The 22,500-nt window shown below is 35.5% G+C and overlaps 3 protein-coding genes across 9 annotated transcripts; 2 read left to right on the top strand and 1 right to left on the bottom strand.

Moving 5' to 3' along the window:
• The first annotated feature begins 6 nt into the window (after positions 1–6).
• On the top strand, positions 7–1,400 carry LOC111375227 (transcription factor DIVARICATA-like). Its single transcript, XM_022998026.1, has 2 exons — positions 7–365; positions 597–1,400. The coding sequence occupies exons 1-2, from the start codon at positions 109–111 to the stop codon at positions 1,102–1,104; spliced, it is 765 nt and encodes a 254-aa protein (XP_022853794.1). The 5' UTR covers positions 7–108; the 3' UTR covers positions 1,105–1,400.
• A 1,343-nt stretch (positions 1,401–2,743) lies between these two features.
• On the bottom strand, positions 2,744–7,285 carry LOC111375226. Of its 7 annotated transcripts, none has more exons than XR_002699279.1 (6): positions 6,275–6,529; positions 5,495–6,144; positions 4,974–5,315; positions 4,039–4,703; positions 3,307–3,759; positions 2,744–3,187 (listed from the first exon to the last, which is right to left on the bottom strand). XR_002699279.1 is itself a non-coding variant. In XM_022998025.1 (5 exons), the coding sequence occupies exons 2-5, from the start codon at positions 6,731–6,733 to the stop codon at positions 5,311–5,313; spliced, it is 849 nt and encodes a 282-aa protein (XP_022853793.1). In that variant the 5' UTR covers positions 6,734–6,743; positions 7,113–7,285; the 3' UTR covers positions 5,196–5,310. The 7 variants fall into 7 exon arrangements, 3 of the variants coding, with proteins under 3 accessions (XP_022853793.1, XP_022853792.1, XP_022853791.1); XR_002699281.1 differs by having other exon boundaries at positions 5,495–6,274; positions 6,386–6,475; XR_002699282.1 differs by having other exon boundaries at positions 5,495–6,184; positions 6,275–6,334.
• Positions 7,286–12,328: 5,043 nt separating this feature from the next.
• On the top strand, positions 12,329–22,174 carry LOC111375223 (ATP-dependent zinc metalloprotease FTSH 9, chloroplastic). Its single transcript, XM_022998021.1, has 13 exons — positions 12,329–13,338; positions 16,640–16,705; positions 16,787–16,921; positions 17,027–17,092; positions 17,409–17,594; positions 17,707–17,793; positions 17,887–18,000; positions 18,112–18,236; positions 18,333–18,441; positions 19,196–19,321; positions 20,068–20,391; positions 20,494–20,617; positions 21,626–22,174. Exons 1-13 carry the CDS (start codon positions 12,481–12,483, stop codon positions 21,751–21,753), a joined length of 2,448 nt encoding a protein of 815 aa, XP_022853789.1. The 5' UTR covers positions 12,329–12,480; the 3' UTR covers positions 21,754–22,174.
• The last annotated feature ends 326 nt before the right edge of the window (positions 22,175–22,500 follow it).

The following is a 22,500-nucleotide window of genomic DNA, read 5'->3' as shown; positions in this document are numbered from 1 at the left end:
GAGGAGAGCAGAAGCACAAAATGGACTCCTGCTGAAAACAAGGCCTTTGAGAATGCTCTTGCACTACACGATAAGGATACGCCCGATAGATGGCAAAAAGTCGCGGAAATGGTTCCAGGGAAGACTGTATGGGATGTTTTTAGGCAATACAAGGTGTTGGAAGATGATGTTAGTAGTATAGAGGCAGGGCTAATTCCAATTCCTGGATATAGCACGACGTCGCCTTTTACACTCGAATGGGGGAGTGGCCGTGGATTTGATGGATTCGACTATGCTTATGTTTCCGGGGGGAAGAGATCCTCTTCAACTAGGCCTAATGAACAAGAAAGGAAGAAGGGTGTTCCATGGACAGAAGAGGAGCACAAGTGTGTTTTCTATCTCTGATACTCTAATGAACTCCATTTTCTTGCATCTAAATTGAACGGATATTGCTGGAATACTACTTAAATATTGGTAGTGTAGATTAGTCTACACAGAGCATTTTACATGATAATCAACTAGAAGTTGGATATAATTGACTTATTCTAATGATTGATGTTAACTTATTTGAAATTCCGATTGTGTTTGGCATTAATTTGGGATGATTTGTTACATAGGTTGTTTCTGATGGGGCTTAAAAAGTACGGAAAAGGGGATTGGAGAAATATCTCGCGCAATTTCGTGATTACTAGAACACCAACACAAGTTGCTAGCCATGCTCAGAAGTACTTCATTAGGCAACTCTCCGGAGGAAAAGATAAGAGAAGAGCAAGCATTCACGATATAACAACGGTTAATCTCAATGAGAATCAAAACCTGTCATCGGAGAACAAAAATCCACCTTCGCCTGAGCAGTTTACCATTCTTCCACAGCAGTTAAATTCTGCAGCAATGCAGAAACTTCCTTTCCACTGGAATCAATCACCCAATGTTGCAGTCATGCATGGATTTCAAGCAGGAGGAGGAGGCCTAGGAAATATGTTTTCTCCTTCCAACGGCTTGAATTCTTATGGCCATAAAATGCAGGCTCAACATTTGCAAAGAGGTGGTATGCATGAATCATTATTGGGATCTCAAAACACGATGTTTCAGATTCAACCAGGGCATTATTTTCCTCATGCATAATATTGCATTAGCCCCCTTGACTACACTTTGTTAGTTTGAAATTCCTAGTTTGAATTTACTAGCATAGATTGCTTGTGCTTTTCGATCTTTTGTGAATAGTTTGTTTGTCGAGCACGGACTGGAAACACTGTGAATGCAATGCCAAATCACCCTGCATTCGAGCTCGAAACAAGGTGTTACCAGTCGGTTGAAGTTGCGAATGCCACATTGAAATTGAACGTGTTAATGAAATACTCGTATAATTGTTATGGCTGGAATTGTCTTTGGTACATGTTTTTTCTCTCATGATTAGTTCATTCTTGCCTGTTACTGTTGCTAGCATGCAATAAGCTTGAGAGTGGCTTGCGTCCATATGACACCTTGTTGTCGTGTGGTGTTCGGATTGGAATTTGTGGCGACCATTCAAATTCCTACCATTATCGTTCCAGTGTTCTCTTTCTTCATGTTGATCTAGTAATGAATAGAAGAAAACCCGAATTATAAAAAATGAATCACGAAGTCTAGACTTTGCAAGCTTTTGAGTCGAAGTCTAATGTACATTCCATTAATAAAATTTCATTCGTCGTACTCTTTACAAATTTTTTCTCTCTTTTCTTTTCGATCTTTTGTGGTAGATTTTGTGTTTCCATTCAATTTTCATTTACTTCTCAAGTTCATAAAAAGGAAATTCAATATTAGAAACCTATGCTCATTGATACATTGTTACGATAAATTGAATATATTATCTACTACTAAGTACCGAATATTTATAAGCATGGTATATTCTATTTTGCACTTCGAGCAAAGAATTCAGGGAGGCAATATGAATATGAATATTGCTACATGTACACTATAGTATACACTTTAATTTACACTTTGTCACATGACATTATCCCATTGGACAATTTAAATCTCAAATAGTTTTTCTTTTCAATTGACACTTGACAACAATACAAGTGTCAATTACAATGTCAAATATCAGTGTACAAATAACAAAATTTATATGAACATAGGTAGCTTTTCACTTGGAAATGACAAGATTAGGCAATTTCTTTATAGAAAAAGGAACATCATATGTGCATGTTAAACCCGAAAGCACCCTAGGCCACTTTATTCTTATTTTTATCATCATCTTAACCACATACACAGAACTAGGATCTCACACTTTCGGTTGTCCAATTGGTTTTCTGTGGACAATATTCTGATTTTTATCCCAAAAATCATTCTGAAGAATCAAACGAAGACTTGTGTTTATGCATACGTATTGAGACTATGCAAACAGTGCATCTAATTATATTCATGAAGATATCAGAAAGTAGCAAGAAAGACATATGATAGCGAGAAGCATGATGACGTACTAAAGAATTCGCCGGCTTTCTATCTTCAACTCCGAGCTTGCGCAGGCTCCAAGATTTCAACTCTTTGACAGAGACTTGATGGCCATTATGGCCCATGGAGATAAGTGAATAATCCCTTGTGGGTTTCTGCTACTGAATTTATGAATATCACCAGACGAAATAGAAAAAGCACAGTATCCCTATAAGTCAATAGGGAATTAATTATAGGATTAAAGAAATCAATTCGATTAATGGTATTGAAACTTTGGAGAAAACAAAATGGATTTTAATAAGCATACGGAGAATCCATGAAACTGATGGGAAGCACATAAAACCACGACGCTTGCAGTTAGCTTCTTGAGACTAGATAATAGAGTTGATGAATGATCATTCAATTTTATCGACTTTTTTAAACTTAATCGCTATGACAACCACTTACTAGTCAAAGTTTGAATTTGGCTACTAATTAAATACAAAAGAAACTTTGATTTCTAGCAGCAAACCTGTGAAACTAACTCCTTAATACTAATCAGTACTGTATTCTGGGTCATCTAAGCTAAACTTGGCTGTAACAGGCTTTCCATCTAAGCCACACTTGGTGGCAATCTCTAACAGAATCTGATCTTACTTTTATCTTTCTGATCTTCTTCAACTCCAACAGACATACTCTCTGGGTCCCGTTCATTTATCTTGTTAGTTACCATTTTGTTTGCAATGCAAACGCTTGTGGATTCCTCAACGCTTCTTGCTGAAGAATTTGTTGGTTCCTGCACAATATCTCCAAATGTTGACAATGTGAGTCCTACATTTTGTCAAGTAATAAAAATACAACTTTTCCCCCCTCTGTCCTTACCGAATAAAAGATTGCTGCTCAAGAATAGCTTACCTCTATAGTAATGCAACTGATAGAATTCTTCGAATTGTTCTTCTCTTTTGGAACACCTAATATAATAGATTCATCATGGCTTTCTCCAATATTGTTAGTACTAATTTCTAATTTGACTTCACTGCCTAGCGTTGAACCGTGTTCATTTGCATGGTGTATAGCTTCTCCATCCTCTTCAGTCTTATGGGTCCCCGAGTTGTCATTCTCTTCCACCAATATTGACGAAGTAGTAGGAGTTCTGTCCTCTGCAAATTTCTAAAGCTCGCCTTTGTCTTCACAACTTTCTGAAGTTGTACATTCTTCACAATCCATTGGATAAATCAACTGGCCCTCATGTCCAGTGTCTTCACAAAGTGCCGAGTTTTCCATCTGATCCTCATAATTAGTTGGTTCATCAACATCACTATGTGTGTCAACTACTTCGGTTGAATTCTCTTGATGATGGGAAGATTCCTGCTCATATCAGGAGAGTCAAAAAATAGAAGGAAGACAATAAATACTATGTACAGTTCGTGCAAATAGTAGTGTATTTTTGGCATGTTAGACATTAACATATTTGTACAGTGTAAATGAGAAATAGGCATGTCAATTCTTATATAGAAATACAAGATAGTCACAAATAAAGGAATGCTGTCAAATATTTTTATATAATTCTGAAACAATAAGAAGCAATCTTCTCAAATCTTGATATGTGCACACAGTTTTATGTTATCCCTAGGAGTTTTGGCAAACCTGTTCAATATGTGCACCACTATGTGGATGCATCGTTAAATCCTCCAAAGGTAATGAACTTAAGGACAATCTCTGGAAACTCCAGTTCTAAGTTCATCTGGGATGTTGTTTTCTACTTCCTGTCAAACTGCCTAACCTCCATTTGGATATTTTGCTGAAATTCTGATAAGTTCTCCACGGAAAAATTTTGTAGTACAGATTGAAGGGATGAGCATGGACTTGGGGCAGCCGGAATTTGTTCAACAGCCACATTCATCAGTGATACAGATGCTTGGGGATCATCAGACTCCTGAGAAGTCCTAGAAGTTCCAACTTCGGAAGAACATCGTTCATCTTTGCTTCGATGAAGTAATTTGAGACTGTTATGATCGTCAAAAGGTGTTAAAAATAGTCACCATTTCTTCATTTTCAAGCACCTTTTTCAATCTACTGTCAGAATCCTTAGAAGATATTCTGTTATCAGATTCCGAACCCGTTAAGTCTAACATGTGATGAGTCTTATCCTGTTTCTCAGAACGACTTCCATTATGTTCAGAAGATTCTGAATTAATTGTCAAAGACTGTTCTATCAGGTTCCCTCTATCATCCTGCAGCATTTCTGAACCATTTAAATAGCAAATGGCGTTCAACTCATTCTTCAACTTCTCACAGGGATCAGAATGTTCCTATTCATCATCAAAAGAGAAGAAAACTTAAATGCACAAATGATTTTTAACCTCTGGCCCCTCAAAAAAAATTGCAGAATACACAAATAACTCACTACTCACAGTTTAAAAGAACAAAATGAGAAAAACCCATCCTAGAATAAAATACGACTTCATTATCCATTGCCTTGATTTGATCTAGATGTGTGTGTAAAGGTTTATTCACTTTGTTTCATGTTGATTTCATGCTCTCTCACGTGCCAGAAACTAAAAATTTTCATGTGATAATACCAGTGCAGAAACTGAACAGCTCTGTAATTTTCCACAATTCTTCATGCTGGCCTGACAGCTGCTAGGAAAGTCGGTCTTAGGAGACGAAAATGAATGCGCACCAATAGAATTTTGTTCAGGGACTTTCCCTTCCTGTGTTCTTGATGAAGTCTTATCCCCGGACTCGTTAATTTTTGAAAATCCAACTTTGATGATATCTTTCACGCCGATCTCATGTACTTCTCTCGATCTCGATTCATTTTCATCTATTCCAGATGGGTGAGATGCTGCTGCCCACAAGTCTTCACTACTCAAGGTAATCTCTATATCCAAGTACACATCACATGTTGAACTTTCTTCATCCTGAGATGATAAGTTTTATTCGAGAATTAGAGGAGAACGAACTTCTGGAAACTCCACTTGCAAGTCAGACGAAGTGGAAAGGGAACAAGTGTGATGGTGCAGAGTCTAGTTAGCATAAGAATGGTGCTCCCCCGATCAAGTATTCACAAAATGATTAGCATCATCATTTGAATGGTCACCTGTTTGGCCATTATTCTCCCCATCTTCAGCAACAATCCTTGTAGCTGGAGAAGCAATAGATTTCAATAGTGCATCTTCGTCTATCTTATAGAATGGTTCATCCTCTTCTTCTTCTTCTTCTGAAGAGCTTGGCCTACCATGGACATCATCAATAGGAATTAGTTGTCTGCAATTCAAATTGTCTTCTTCATTGTGATGTTCAAATCCCAGTTCACACACCCGGATGACTTCTTTGATCTGATCACCTGCACTTTCAACCTTTGTCTTAGTTCTGGCTCTACTATCATGATGAATTCACTATCTGTAATCAAAAGGTTTTATTTAGTTATTTTGCATTTTTCATCTGTTTGTGTTTGTCCATTTTAAAAATTATTTTTATTCTTTAGTTATTTTGAAAGGAACAATGAATTATCATTCATAGTTTTCATTACAATCACAAATTATAACATTTATCATATTGTGGAGCAGTAGTAGCATGGAATGATCTGAAACAATAAAGATATTGTTTGCCTAATTGGTTTCCTGATTTGGAACATTCAATTCCTTTGGAAGCTCTCTTCCTCAATCCAATGTCACGAAAAACTGAGGTGTCTGCACAATCTTGCATGAATTCCTTGTTAAAGAAGCCCCTAAACTGAAACTCTTGTGCCTGCAGAACATTGTCATAAACTCTTGATGTAAATTGTCCCCTGTGAGATCAGGTTTTTACTTACATGGGTTATAAGGAAGATTGAAAGGATTGCGCATAAGTATTAAAACAGAAGAAGCTGAGCCCGGACCTGGTGAACATTGACCACTCTTATTCGAAAGAAGATTGCTTTTTGGTATTGAAATATGAGCAATTTGAGCCATGGGATTTTGCTACCCATGTTCCTTAGTGTCCTCCTAACCTGAAGGCTGAACAATTTCCTTGCTTTCTGTCTTGCAATTAGACTCTCCAATCTTTTGTTCCTTTCAATCTCCGGAGTCCCAAGATCCATGAGATTCTTTTGATCATCTGTAGTCCATTCCATAGCCTTATTACCAGCCTCTCCTGCCCCCTTTTCATCTTCTGAGTCCTCTGAAGTTCCTATTTCATATGAGCCATTAATAAATTCCGGTTTTAGACTTTTAGATGATGAAGAATCAACCTCCACCTCCCAAATTTCTTTTGGGCACTCTTCTTTGTCAACTATGATTGACGCTGGTCGAGGAAATAGTAGTTTTGTCCTCCACATTGTTTTGTGAATCATCATCATTTTCTCATTTCTACCAACAATTGAACTGCCATCATTATTCTTCTCATCACTTTTATAAAGACTAGGAAAGATTCTAAGAAGTATGAATAACAAAGTAAATGAAACAAATGGATGCTTCATAGCAGTATTAGCTAAAATTTTGGATGAAAATTTCGGTATTTTCCGTAAAAAAATTTGAACATCAACATCGATTTTCATTTGCAAAAAAAAAAAAAAGGAGAAAATAAAAGGAAAAACATAAAATCAGAGAAAGGCAAAAATAAAAAAAAATCCCACATTCTAAAATCAATAAAATTACTTTCTTTTGTGTAAATTATAAGTGCCAAAATTCCTCTAAATATTAAGGGGCAGTATTCAAACAAACATTCGTAGCTTTTACCTGAAAAGGAAAATGAGTTCACTCTCTCTTGATGATTATAAATATAGAAATCTATATTTGGCTGACAAATTCGTCTCATACTGTATGCAAGGAGATCTCTACTATTGTTCCCCCGAATTATCAGTATTCAGGAAGCGCCAATGAAGAAATGAACCGATGAACACATCGGTCACTTCAATGGTCATCCAAGTTCTGAGTCATTCAAATATATAACAAAATTTATATTGATTTTTCCCTTTTTTTTAAAATATAATATAATAATATATTGACGTTTACTTTAACCTATAATTTTGAGAATTAATTTTTCACTGTTATGAGAAAAATGGGGGCACATATGAGAGAAGAGGTCAAAAATTAAAGTTTGAATAATGAAATAACAGTAAAAAAATTAATTTTTTTAGGTGAAAAATCACTCTCAAACTCGACCTTAGTATAGTCAGTTGTCTTGTTTAACCATTTCACTCACACTCACAGGTGAGATCCATTTTTCAAATTAACGGTCAAAAAAATAATTTTCAAAATCAGCACCAAACAAACACTTTCATATTTATTATTATTATTATTATTATTTTTTTTAATGACAAGTTGAAATATACCATTATAAGAACAACTAGTTCGCAGGTGATGTTTTGTCTGGGAGTGTACATGGATGCGGGGGTGGTTGAGTTTGATTTGGTTGAGTGTACATGTTTTTCTAATTGTTTTACATCTTAATATGTATTTAATTGTTATGAGTAATATTTATTTGTACTTTTTGAAAAGTCATAGGATTTTATTTGTAACTTCTCCTCCTTTTTTTTCTCTCTTTATTTTACAACCTTTTTTTATTATTATTGAAATATAGGACAAATTCATCATTCAATGGTCCAAATGGAGGGAATGACACTATTTTTTTTCACATGATTGAAAGGTTATTGATAAATTGTGCCAAAAAAAATATTATTAAATTTTATATTTCACGAAGGTAAAAATAGAATTTTAATCCTAAATTAATGTACTCCATAAATTAATAATTTTTAATTATTTACAAAATTAAAAACTCTTTTACTAAATAAAATTTGTATTATCTATACATTATCAATTTATTGAAGTTATATTGTGTCAACCTTCCAATGTAAATAGTGGTGGCAATCGAGTCGAATAGCTTGTCGACTAAGCTCGAAAAAGCTCAGCTCATGGGCAGCTTGATTGGGGAGCTCGGCTTGCCAAGTTCGACGAGCAAGGCTTGTTAGTGACCAAAAAGTGACAGTTTGGCCACTTTTCAAAATGTTTTTGAAAGTTTTGTGACCCTTTTTTTCCATCTATAAACATCTCTCATTCCAAATCATTTTTCTCACAAAAATTTTTACAATCTCTCTTCCATACTCTTTACCATTCTAATTTCTATAATTACTTCATTACCCACTGTACAATAATTTACTTATTTACAGTATACAATTCTTCTACTATCCACAATTATATTACAGTTACATGCACAAATCATAATCCATTCATCAAGTTTTCTAAGTATCGCCAATGAAGAATTGTGCAAATCACATGAAGACATAGGCAAAACCACAAGTATTTAAGTGCGTTAACCGCCAACTGAAAAGAGGAATCATTCAACCTATATGATTCAAAGTACATTTAGTTATTGATTTTGCTTCATCAAACACTTCAAAGAAAAAATGGTTTCTTGATTTTTTGAGGAAGCAAAATCAATAACTAAATGAAACTTTGAATCATATGGGTTGAATGATTCCTCTTTCAATTGACATGTTGACGAACTTAAATAGCTGTGGTTCTCACTATGACTTCATGTGTTTAGGTTTGGCAGAACATTTCATCGACGATACTTAAAACTTGATAAAACGCTCATTTTTATAATAGAATTATGTCGAAATTGCATATTCTCAAGTAAATGATATAATCAAACTTTGTCATTTTTTTAATAATATTTTGATTTAAAAAAAAATTGTACATGTAACTAGTTGTTCGTGTACAATTTTAACTCTACCTACTCAAAAGTAGTCAGTCCCAACTCCCACACTGGGATAAAAAGAGCAGGGTTTTCAAAAAAATGTTTTCAAATTTAATTTCAAAATTTCAAATCTCAGTTGCAAAACATCAGATGATTGAGTCAATATTTTTTGTTCCGTGAATCTTTTTCTTAATATGTATGTGTTCACCTACTTCATTCTCCATGCAATTAAATTGATTATATGGAAAAAAAGAAGCGGGTAAACACGTACATTGTAAGGAAAATGCTCGCAAAACTAAAAATTTTACTCAATCATCTGAAAATTGAGAAATTGAAAATTCAGAAAACCCATGTGTTTGTCAGCTCGCTTCATTACCAATGTCTGAAAAACTTGAGATGGGTTTTTCTTTTCAGATATATATAATTTTAATTTTGCCTACTCGAAATAAGTAGCCGTTTGATGAGTGCTCTACGCTCATAATATTTATGCCACCTAATTTGTTATTTTGCTACTCTCGATAGTGTTTTAGAGCTTTTTATTGTGTGTTTTGATGTTGTGATGTAGGTTGATGAAATTGAAGGAAATAAGCAAAAGTTGGCAACATCGGAGAAAATTACCAAATTGTAAGAGATCCAAAGTTCGGGGACTAAAGCGCAAATATTAAAAAGTTGTGTTGAACCTCGCAATGAAGATCCGAGCATGCTAGGAGTCAATTGGATAAAAAAAAGATGTCAAAGGGATCAAATTTAGTCAAAATATGATCACAAATGAATTTTCAACCGAAAAGTTGTGCTCCGAAATTTCAGTCTCACATTGAGACTCATTTTTGACATAGCAAATGATTGAAGCAGAGAATAATATCTAAATAAAATTTGTACCCCTTTGAGTTAGCTTTCTAACGAGCTTTGAATCACCTCAATTGGACATCGGACGGGAAAGTCATGCTAAAAATACTGAAGGACGCGCAAAAGAAATTTTCCACCCGAATCGGGCGCCGCAGCGCCCATGAATCTGAATTTGACAGTAAAGGCAGCGCCGCATCGCCCATATTGGGCGCCGCCTATGCGGAGAAACGTATTTTGATATTTTTGGACTCCTTTCTCGACCCATTCCAACACAAAATCGTCCAACACTTGAGGAGACTATAAATACTACCTAAAAGACCTAATTAAAAGGAGGAGAACAAGCAAGGGAAACTGGAAGCAGCCGGCAAGAACACGTGACTGGAAAGAGGAGTTTAGCCGGCCAATTACAAGAATCTTCAAGGGGACAATCTGGAGACAAATCCAAGGGGATTCCAGCTGGCCAATTGCAAAAATTTGGAGACAATCCCATGGCTGGTCAATACAATTAAAGAAAAGGAATTAAATTGAGAGAATTTGGCAACAATGGAAGAAAAAATCGAGTGGCAAAAATGAGTTTTTCTATTCCTTTTCTTCTCTATGTTCTTTCTTATTAATTTATTTATGTCAATTCCTTTAATTATGCACTAAATTTTAATCCTAGGGTATGATGTAGCCTACTTTAGACATGTTTGGATTCCCTCTTAATTATTTCAAGTGATCTTTTCGTTTATGTATTTATGTTGTTTGTGCGCAATGCTTTCAATTAATTTGCCACTAATTGATTGATTTGATATTCTAAATTTTGGCGCTCAAAAAAGGCAAATTTAGGCGTGATCTAAGACAACATAACCTAGATTTCGTAGGTTTCGAGAGAAAGTGTGAATCTTTGAGGCATGTTTTAAATTAAGAACCACGTGCTTGATAATTTTTATATTTTTAATTCGGAATAGAGATATTGGAATTGAAATATAAAAATAGATTTTATTTGACGCTCGAGAGAGGGAAATAGAATCAATTTAGCGTTCTTGCCTATAAATTTTGGAAAGATTGATAGAAATAGTTATACGGTTGAAAAATATTGTCGAATACAAGGTGAAATCATTCTCTAGGCATTCATAATTTGATAAGAAATTTCATAATTTGCCCTCGTTTACTTGCATTGTTCATTCTATTTAATTTTAATTTAGCATAAAAACATTGACTCAAAATTTGATCGTCTAAATAAAGGGAAAGCTAAAATAATTATAGTACTCAATCGATTCGAATATCAATCCATGTGGGTTCGACATCCTAACTTCTTTACTATATTACAAAACTTGACACCATTTGCAGTTTAAAAATCACGTTGCATAAATCGCATGACACTGTTCCCAAACTCGAATAAAAGGGATGATAATTTTATTTTATTTTTTTAAGGCTCATCACAAGCTCAAGGGCCAAGCCCATGACAAACGAATCACAAGCTTGGCTCGTGCAAGCCATGAGCTAAGCTCGTATCAACGAGGGTCAACTCATTGCCATCATTAGATGTAAACAACCAAATACATGTATTTAAGCACAAAGCAATGACATCCACAGAGGTGGACTATGGTAAGGATCGCCTCCGTAGTTGGTCACTCAACATATGCAAGAAAAGGGTCCAGACATAACACATTGGAAGTCATATGACTCAACTCCAACATAATGACTTTGATATAGTTAGTCTTGAGCTATAGACCAGACCGTACCTACTAAATTTGTTCCGAAGAGTACTCTAAAAAAGAACTCTCATCTCTCCTTCCCAGCCATTAATGAAGTTCATATCTTTTTTAATTCAGTCTTCTGTTCTCTTTTAAGTTAGGTTCTTAAGACAAGTGACCGAGTTTTTTGAATATCCCTTCCGCCTGTATTGTATGTTAGTTCGAGATCAAAACTAGATCTAATAGAGACAATACCTCCACTAAAAATAGGTGCACCTTCTATGGAATCTAGCAACTTCCTCGATTGGAAAGACCACAAAACTACAATTTTCTCTAAGCAGACAAGGACATTAATATTTTGACAACTTAATAATGTGACATTCTTTATTTTTGGGTGAACTACGTAAATACTCCGTTAACTTGGAAACCAAAAAAGGTTGATAATTGAAGTGAAAAAAGGGAAAATGCCCCACGTGCATCCCGTGCATTGACCCTATGCAATTTTCCTAGTATTGTAGTGTGATTTAAAAAAACGTAATAATGTTTTTTGATTTTGCTATTTAAACGGTTAGTGAAAATGATGAGGAGGGAAAAAATTGAATGAAAATGTTAATTTTATTTTAAACTGATAAATAATAAAGTGTTACGTGAATATTACATGACTTATGTGGTCCTTGATATACACTCAATTTTTTTTTCCTTACAAGAAGAAAAAGAATCCAAATGGACAATAATTTTTGCCACATAATATCCTGTGTGCGCGGATATTTAACGGTCAAAATACATCGCCCCTATCTTCTTCAACTCAAAATCTATGTATATGTTTATATGATTCTGCGTTTTCAAATTGAATTTATTTTCAGAAGGCTTTTCTTCATAAATTATGGTTACAATTGAACCCTTGCCTCCTATAATTCATAGACATTTTTCCATGTATACGTACAGTAATCCCAATTATTTATACAGATACAGCTTCTTCTGCAGTCGATATAGAGCTTTAAATGCAAAGCCTTGTCGTTTAGTTCACAATTCCGCGTCGTTTAGTTTACAACCTAGGGTTTCCAAGTTTTTTCTTTGGGGAGGATTTTTGTCTAATAATCATAACCGATATTTTGATTACACGAAAACCTATGCTAATAGTTCCTGTGAACATGATAGCGATTCAACAGACAAGGCTGAATCCAAAGGGCAAGAAAACCAGAAATCTAAGGGTTCGAGAACGGGTTCTAGCCGGAAGGAGAAGCAGGGAAAGAATAATTGGTGGTGGTTAAAGGGGAATAAACAATGGAGATGGGAGCCTATAATTCAAGCGCAAGAAATTGGTGTTTTGCTTATACAGTTAGCGATGGTGATGTTTGTGATGAGGTTGCTCAGGCCTGGGATTCCATTGCCCGGTTCCGAGCCTCGGACTTCTACTACGATTGTAAGCGTTCCATACAGTGAGTTTCTGAATAAGATAAATAATAACCAGGTGCAGAAGGTGGAGGTCGATGGGGTCCACATAATGTTTAAGTTGAAGAAGGATGGAATCAATCCTGGAAGTGTGGAGAGTGTTGGTGACTTGAATAGCAAGTTACAGGACTCAGATTCTTTGTTAAGCAGTGTGAACCCAACGAAGAGGATTGTGTACAAAACAACAAGGCCTAGCGATATCAAGACGCCGTATGAGAAGATGGTTGAGAATGATGTAGAGTTTGGCTCCCCTGATAAGAGGTCTGGAGGGTTCTTGAATTCTGCATTGGTGAGTTATTATTAAGGGTTTTTTTTTTTTCCTCTCTCTCTCTCCTGGTAATTTGCTTGTTAACTGATTTAAGTAAAATTGCTCTTCATTTGGTTTATTACTTTCGGAACTGAATTTGGCGTTTTGTTAGGATCACTTAGCTGTTAAGAATTTCCCTGATTTCACTTAGTTAAAAAAGATATATCTGAATTAGTTGTTTTCCTACCCATGTTTTCAAATAATACATTAAATCTTACTGTGATTGTATTTCTACTGAGGCAATATCATTCTCAAACTTATGTTTGGTTTGGCCCTGCACCACAAACCAATTCTCATGATTCTGCCCTTGCATTGCAACTAAGACCTTGCTCTCTGCTATAATATTAAATGTCCTAAATCTTATCTTTTGTAATCATGCAATGAAATTGTGTTTTGGTTGTAATCTTTTTCCCGTCGTCCCAATTGTCTTGCCTGTTTCTTTCTTGGTTAGTTGTTAACATGTGCTTCTTTACCATTTAAAGGACTTAATCATTTCTTACTCAGTCTTCACTCTTTTTTTTTTTTATCTTAACTTCCTTATTAGTATACACTCTTTTTTTACCTTAACATCCTCACTTCAGCCGTATAATTTTGCTTATATGTGGCATATTTGTAGCATAACTTTCTAGCACAACTCTTCTTACTTCTCATTTATTTGCTCTTGTTGGTCGTACTATGCCCTCTACTAAAGTGGTTATTTTGAATCCCATGAATACCCTTACTTTATACTTTCTGATGATCAATGTCTTATCCTACACACTGCAACTTTGGTTTTTCGTTTTTAAAATTTTGATATTAAACCATATCTACAATATATTCTAGTCACCTACAGTTACAGTCTATACATTCATCATTCAACCATGACTCACTAATCTTAGTCCGTTTTCAATGTGTTCAAACCATCTTGCTTTTTGTTTTGTTTTGTCTTTAACTTGTGCCTCTTTACCATCTAAAAAAGATGGCTGTTTGTTACTCAGTCCTTGTACATGTTACCTTCACATTCTCGTGAACATTCAGCAGTAATTTTTTGGCTATACATGTTGTATCTTATTTTCTCATGATGCGACACCATCAATGGACCTATTCATGCTGTTGATTTCAATTTTAACTTTACCTGTCAGCTGCGCTATGCTATCTACTTGGAGCCTATTTGGCCAAGCTGCTGAACAACTTGTAATATGTTGCATAGTGTGGGTAAAACTTTTTGGTTGGAGATTATAAACCCTAAATATAAGCTCTTAAGGAAATAAATAAGCGGACATGAACATATTTTTAACATCTTATAGATTTCTCTCGTTCAGCCAACTGGCTATCAATATTATTCATACTTTACTTTAAGCCCCCGTTTGGCCCCCATTTTGTGGAAATGAAAATGGGTGAAATAGTGTTTTTTTTGAAAAATGAGTGGTTGAAAAAGAAAGAAAGGTTTTCGATTTACGTTTAATATTATTTTATGGAAAATTGCATGGTTGAAAATAGGAGAAAGAAAAATGGAATGTAATGTAATGAAAATTAATGGGGGCTAAACAGGTCCTAAATGTCACATATTAGTCTGACCGAAACCTTTGCCATTCGCACTGCTCCCTCCATCCCTCGTGGACCCTGAAGCCCCACTTGTGGTGACCCCTGTTCTCTCCTCTAGCTACCCTTCTCATTGCTCTTCCAAAATAAAATCTACATCCAACAGCCAACGGAACTCTCTCCCACTCCTTCTCGTTGTACCGAAATAGGGGTCTTCCAAAATCGAGATTTAACAAAATAAATAAATATATTGAAGAGTTTTACTTTTATCAGGATCAGTAGTTACTAGATCAATGTTTTCAGTGTCACACTTGCATGCATACACCCGTGCACATGTGCATATATAGATGGAGATCTAATGGATATTCCTGATAAAATTTGCCACTAACTAGGGCATTCATTTTGGGCTAAAGAACAAGGAGTAGATTGAGCCCCCGTTTAGCCCTCATTTTGTAGTAATGAAAATGGGTGGAATAATGTTTTTTTGAAGAATGAATGGTTAAAAAAGAAGGAAAAATTTTCGATTTATGTGTAATATTATTTTATGGAAGATTGTGTGGTTGAAAATAGGAGAAAAAAAATGAAATGTAATTGAATGAAAATTAATGGGGGCCAAACGGGACTGAATTTATTTTATTTTCATAGCTATTATTTTTAAATTAGGCGATTTTTCATTTTTGTTAGTTTGGTAATTTTCCTCTTTGTGTAACGATTTTAAGTAAAGTACTTGCAACTATATAGACCATTGATTATTGATATATTGGTCGAAATTGAATTTTTTTCTCCGAATTCTCCTCTTTTCTCTTTCTCGGTCTCCTTGTGTTTGTCTCGATCTTTCAGCATCAATTAATATATTTTTGTTATTCTACTCATTCTGCTGAACAAATTCACTGTCAAAGGCTACAACTCATGGTGTTCTTTGTCCTAAAGAACATAGAGATTCTTTACATTAGTTTTATAAAAAGAAGTCTAGTTATTGTTTGTCAAAGAGGAGTCTTATATACGTCAGAAAAAGAGTCATCAGTGTAATAAAAAAAGAGTCATTCACATAAGAATCCAAATACGACAGCCCAAACTGCAAAGCCAACCACAAAAAAGCTTCAAGGGCTCTGTTAACATGTGCACAACACATGGAACCACATAGAGTTGTGCATGATATTACTTGACACCATTAGTCAACACTACCCACATTATCATCAAACTTGGACTCAACTGATTTACAACCTCGAGACATCACCAACCACCTACTACAATTTTAAACCACCACATTAGGTTGCTGTCACCAAACTTGTTTGTTTTGTTGATCTACGTACTTCTGTAGATCACCGTTGGCACCACTAGATCAGATTGAGCCGATATAGAATTCCTGGGATAACTAATAAAGTTGTATATGCTCTTAGTAGTGTTGCCACTAATATCCACTCAGAGAGTAATAAAGTGGTAAGCTTTGAGCAAATTAAGTATAACCATCTTAATTGTCCAGATTTTGGTATAAAGTCCTGTTATTTAGTCGAAATAGAGAGCACACTAACTTTCTTATTAGGGATGGTTAATTTCTCAAGGAAATTCATATGGCATTCCTTGGACTTTGTTAATGAGTTATGAGTATAAGAACTGCATGTTGGGGACTTAATCAGACATTTTGGTAGGGATAAAACAATAGGCTGTGATGACAGGACATTCTGATGAGTCTATCTGTGCTTTATAACCTGCTAGTGTTGTGGATAGATCTTATTCGGTTTCGTATTTCTTTGTTTTGCAGATAGCTTTATTCTATGTTGCAGTGCTTGCAGGTCTTCTTCATCGGTTTCCTGTAAGCTTTTCTCAGGTACGCATCATTACACTGCATGTGTTTGCTTCTGAAAACTGATGTTGTGGTACATGACGTAATATTGCTTGCAATGTACAGAATTCACCTGGGCAACTTAGAAATCGCAAGACTGGGGGTTCTGGTGGAGCTAAAGTGTCTGAACAAGGTGAAACTGTTACTTTTGCTGATGTTGCTGGTGTTGATGAGGCCAAGGAGGAGCTAGAAGAAATTGTGGTATGTTAGATGCTCCTCAATATTTTGGTATTACTTGCCCAATGGAATAATAGTTCTTTATATTTGGAGATATATTTCTCACTCCGGAATTTCTTTACTGGCCAGGAATTTCTTAAGAATCCAGACAGGTATACTAGACTTGGTGCACGCCCTCCTCGAGGTGTTCTTTTGGTAAGTTTAATTCCTCAAACAAGTTCGAGTTCTCTGTTATTGTCTGCTATTCACATTCAATGTTGCATAGGTATAACTGGGGCTCTGCTATAAAAGAGGATCTTTTGTTTTGATGCACAATACTCTATTAAAATACTCAGAAGATATGATTGACATGGTTGCCTGATTTCATCAAATTTATGATTAAATACATACAATTAACCCTAAAATATTTGCTGAAATCCTCTTCCTTCTATCTACACCGTACTCTTGTCTGTTTTATTTTATTGCCTGAGTATTCTTGAAATATCATTTTACTTACAGCGTTGTCTTACAGGTGGGTCTCCCTGGGACAGGTAAGACACTTTTAGCAAAGGCTGTTGCTGGGGAAGCTGAAGTTCCCTTCATCAGCTGTTCGGCAAGTGAGTTTGTTGAGTTGTATGTTGGTATGGGAGCATCTCGTGTCAGAGACCTTTTTTCTCGAGCAAAGAAGGAAGCCCCATCAATAATATTCATAGATGAGGTACCTCTTCATCCTTCCTCCATGCTTTCTGTTGGGTATTCACGGCCAATATCTGAGGCATCTGTTGAATAATCTTTCACAATGTTCTGAATTAGCATTCCTGAATGTGCAGATCGATGCTGTAGCTAAGAGCCGTGATGGAAGATTTCGCATTGTCAGCAATGATGAGCGGGAACAAACCTTAAATCAGTTGCTGACTGTATGATTTCTGGAAATTAATATTTTCTTTCTTTTTCTTCACCACTTATTTGGCCTTCCCAGGAATGATAACTGTACTAGAAATATGCTGCAGGAGATGGATGGGTTTGACAGCAACTCAGCTGTAATTGTCCTTGGAGCCACTAACAGGGAAGATGTTTTAGACCCAGCCCTACGCCGACCTGGAAGATTTGACCGAGTGGTTGCGGTTGGTGTGCTAATTTGAAATTTTCCTTTATAAGCGTTGAAAGTTGAACACAACAACTTTTTGTGCTTTGGTAGTTTTCTTGAAAATATGTTACAAATATTTGGGCTTTAGGTGGAAACACCTGATCGGACTGGAAGGGAAGCCATTTTGAAAGTACATATTTCCAAGAAAGAACTTCCTCTTGGGAAGGATGTTGATCTGGGCAATGTCGCTTCTATGACAACCGGTTTTACTGGGTAATTATTCCCTGTCTTCAATTTATGATGGATTGATGTTGACCTTAACTAGAATTTTAAATCATTTTTCTCTTTCTGATTTTGGACATTATGCAGGGCAGATCTGGCCAATTTGGTGAATGAAGCTGCATTGTTGGCTGGAAGGCAAAGTAAACTTCTTGTGGAGAAAATTCACTTTATCCAAGCAGTAGAGAGATCAATAGCGGTATAGGATGCACTAATTATTCATTTGTTTCTGTTCTGAGATATGTCATTTTATCTGTACTGTTGGTAAGTAAACCCATAGGTGATTTGAGTTAGGAACTGAAAGAATCATGAGTAGTAAGTATGCTCTAAAATTGTTCAGGTGAAAGCTTGTTTCATACAATATGACATACTGAAAATGATAGGTGGTGATATTAGTTACAGCATCTAGTTTTCTGATTCAGGATGGTATTCTTCAAGAATAGTTATCTTGCATGGGGTTGAAGCAGTCTGTGAAGGAGATGAGATCCATGTATAGATGCATAAATAATAGCATAACTTTGAATGGCATCTTAAAATCGTTGAGTTGATTTCTGCTTTCTGAAACATGCAACCCTTTTCCTGAGTTTTGATAAATTTAAGAGTTTAGAGGGAATCACATTGTTTTATTTCCATATGTAGTATGAATTCAATAAATTTACTTCATAGAGTTGGCTTTCAGTTTTAGAAGTCTGGCAGGGATATGAGTTTTTTGCTTATGCCATTTAGTTTTCGTTAGTCCATACGTTGTGCTTCTTTTCTTACTTGGTGAACAATGGTTATTATAGAATTAAAAGGCTGACATGGAAAGAGGTGGTTAACAATGGACATCACAATTTACTTGTTGGACTGTGTGCTACCTGCAAGCGTTCACGTATTCCTCACTTGGAAATAGTTAACCTTGAGGGCATAAGTTCCTTTTTTTTTATTATTTATTTATTTATTTTACATTGCAGGGGATTGAAAAGAAGACGACTAAGTTACCGGGCGGTGAGAAAGCTGTTGTTGCTCGGCATGAAGTTGGTCATGCGGTAGTGGGAACTGCTGTTGCCAATCTTCTTTCTGGTCAGCCACGTGTTGAGGTAATAGTACCAAATTTATTCTTTATTTTTTATTTTTTTTCCGTTGGCTATATTAAAATTATTTGTTGTGGCCTCTGGATTAGGTCAATGTGAAGAGTTTTCTTTGTCACTCTTCTCTAGCTCCAACTTATGGGTGTCTTCAATCCTTTTCTTTTCATTTTTTCCCTTTTTTAAGAAATGTCATGAAAAATGAGGTTGTCTTTCTTCATTTACAAGGTGTATAACCTATCCAAGAAACCCATCCACTCATTTATGCAATAGGGTTGGTGTATGCATTTAAAAAATTGAGACAAGTACATCACTATCATTATAACTGTTTTTTGCTCAGTAATCTTTGTGAGTTACAAATGCACATATTTTTATTACCCTTACCTATCTGTATGACATTCTTAGTCTTTACTGATTGTGGATCTCAAAAAAAGATATATTATATGAAGAAAAATGCTACTGCTTGACAATATTTTTGAAAACGAAATATAAAGATAAGGCAATGCATTTCAGTGTCACATGATGCTTTGTTTTTCCCTTCCAGCATCTAGAGTCTTAATGAATCGTAGATCATCATTATTACTAAAAATTGTATTTGATTGCGTATGAAATAATTTTGAAGTTTTTCATTTAAAAATCAAGTAAAATTCCAAATGCATACGGGAATTTGTTATGCTGTAAGAATCTGCATATATGGTGCAATACAAAGCTCAGTCAATTATTAATAATTTTTTTTTTAATTATTATTATTTTTTCAGAAGCTTAGCATATTGCCAAGATCTAGAGGGGCCCTGGGATTCACTTACAGTCCCCCAACCAATGAAGATAGGTATTTGCTCTTCGTCGATGAGTTGCAGGGGCGCCTTGTTACTCTTCTTGGGGGGCGTGCAGCGGAAGAAGTTATTTACTCTGGACGCGTATCAACAGGTGCACTTGATGATATACGGCGAGCAACAGACATAGCCTACAAGGCAGTGGCTGAATATGGCCTAAATGGAACCATAGGTCCTATTTCATTGGCTACTCTTTCTGGTGGTGGATTAGATGAGTCTGGGGGATCTACACCTTGGAGAAGGGATAATGTATATTTTCTCGAGAATCTTCTTCATTTAGGCCTATACTTCTATTTTAGAATTCTGAATTTTTACCATGAATCTGTACTCATTGTAAGTTTAACTCGATAGGGGCACCTTGTTGATCTTGTTCAGACAGAGGTTAAAGCCTTGCTGCAATCAGCTCTTGAAGCAGCAGTCGCTGTTGTTTGTGCCAATCACGATGTTCTGGAGGGTCTTGGTGCACATTTGGAAGGTAATACATATACTACAAGTTGATTGATTTACTTGCGTCTGTGTGATACTTATATGGGGAAAGACGAAAAATACAAATACCAGGGACCTAAAATAGTATTTTTATACCCACAAGATCCAGAACAGATGGTAAAAGACTAAATGGACAACCTTTTGATGATGTTTTGATGATATTATGAAATTAGACCAAAATACATTGTTCGAAACATGTATCTAACTGAGATCCGGAATGTTAAAGATCTTGCTTGAACAGCATGTGTGCGGACTGGCCTTATTTTTCATATCAATCTTCTTTCCTGCCTCCTTTTAAGATAAATGAAACAAACACTAAATAACCTCCTCTGTGCCCTCCTTAAACCCACTCGAACAAGGTCAAATTTTGTTTTTAGTATTGAGATTGACTAAGAAAAGTTTTTGCAATATTAAGTTTCCTGTATTTGGGAAAACCAAACTCGGTACAGTCCTGGGAATGCTAGACGTTTGTTAGTTTCTCCTTCAACCAAGATAAAAGATCCATAACTCAGATAATTCCAATTCCAATAACTCTAAAAGAACTTTCATGTTCAACACGCACAAAAAAAAAAAAAAAAAAAAAAAAACCTTTGATTCCCATTTATTGCGATGCCTTCCCCTTTATACTTGTTTACAGTTTGTAGTTTTCTGAAAGGGGAGAGAGTGGAGGAGGCATATTAATTGTCGTAATTGATTTGCATTTGTTTTCTAATCTAAAAAAAATTAAAAAAAAAATCAGTTAAAAAAACCTTTGATTCCCATTTATTGCGATGACTTCCCCTTTGTTTACAGTTTGTGGGTTTCTCGAGAGAGAGAGAGAGTGGAGGAGGCATATTAATTGTAATAGATTTGCACTTGTTTTCTGATCTTTTGGTCTGAGGCAACATTTTCCCTTGATGTACAATTGGGATTTTAATAGTTGGGTTCTATCAGCCTATTTCCATTTAGAATTGTATATTTTCAAATGATTATGATATTTGGCAACAATTTATTGTAGAAAAAGAGAAAGTAGAAGGTGAAGAACTGCAAGAATGGTTGAAATTGGTGGTTGCTCCGTCACAGCTTACCTTCTTCATTAGAGGAAAGCAAGGCTCTCTTCTCCCATTGCCAACAATTTCCAGTTAACAAATAATGTGTGATGTACACGTTATCTTAACAAGATATTTGATCCAACTATCCACTTTTGACACCCATTTCTCCAGTGGAATTACAAGAAAGCCATTTATTTTCTTGCTTAAGTACTTGATTCGATATGCATCATGTTGATTTATCGAATGGTCAGTGTCTTGCTTTTGGAACCTTGTACATAAATTCGATATGATCATAATGAAGTTGTATAAAAAAAAACTATAACATTATAGGGTGGTGCAAATGCAAGATTTTAAGAGAGGGAGAAGTGTTTCTCGAAATACTAGGGTCGAAAAGAAAGACCTGTTACCATAGTTTGTAAGGGAAATTGTCTCATTGTGACAATTACTGTTCTGTCATTTTGTTGCTGTAACTTTGGAAATTATTTTGTTAAACAATATGCAATATTTCCGCACAAGGCAGTGTTGTGTGGACATGTTCTGTGCATAATTGTAGTTCACTAATAGTTCATGGGACTGTCTAATGAGTCGAACAGAGAGGTGAATAAACTATTCGAGTGCGTCTATGTTGGGATCCTTGGAGTTCAATCAAATAATAAACATCAATCAATAAAAGATTCCAAGGCAAAATCAAGGAATATAAAATGGAACAATACAATCCAATCTCGGCCGAAAGTGGACAGCAACTTCTCCTCTTCCTTATGGCTTATTTATAGGCTCAGGAACAGCTCCAATGTCATGCAAATCACCTTCCAAAGAGAGAGAGAGAAACCGGCAAAGTACC

Source organism: Olea europaea, unplaced genomic scaffold (assembly GCF_002742605.1).
Source record: "Olea europaea var. sylvestris unplaced genomic scaffold, O_europaea_v1 scaffold1351, whole genome shotgun sequence".
Taxonomy (NCBI): domain Eukaryota; kingdom Viridiplantae; phylum Streptophyta; class Magnoliopsida; order Lamiales; family Oleaceae; genus Olea; species Olea europaea.
Note: the sequence above shows the minus strand (reverse complement) of the source record. Positions and strands in the feature narration are given on the sequence as shown.

Bases quoted from the DNA above. Each gene is read 5' to 3' on its own strand.
- LOC111375227 (XM_022998026.1), top strand. From the start codon at position 109: ATGGTTCCAGGGAAGACTGTATGGGATGTTTTTAGGCAATACAAGGTG. The intron at 366-596 runs GTGTGTTTTCTA...TTTGTTACATAG, and splicing joins TGGACAGAAGAGGAGCACAA to GTTGTTTCTGATGGGGCTTA.
- LOC111375226 (XM_022998024.1), bottom strand. From the start codon at position 6,733: ATGATGATGATTCACAAAACAATGTGGAGGACAAAACTACTATTTCCT. The intron at 6,145-6,274 runs GTCCGGGCTCAG...AATGTTCTGCAG, and splicing joins GAGTGGTCAATGTTCACCAG to GCACAAGAGTTTCAGTTTAG. The intron at 5,741-6,005 runs GCAAACAATATC...TTGAAAGTGCAG, and splicing joins CAAATCAGGAAACCAATTAG to GTGATCAGATCAAAGAAGTC.
- LOC111375223 (XM_022998021.1), top strand. From the start codon at position 12,481: ATGGTTACAATTGAACCCTTGCCTCCTATAATTCATAGACATTTTTCC. The intron at 16,706-16,786 runs GTACGCATCATT...TGCAATGTACAG, and splicing joins TTCCTGTAAGCTTTTCTCAG to AATTCACCTGGGCAACTTAG. The intron at 17,595-17,706 runs GTACCTCTTCAT...CTGAATGTGCAG, and splicing joins CAATAATATTCATAGATGAG to ATCGATGCTGTAGCTAAGAG.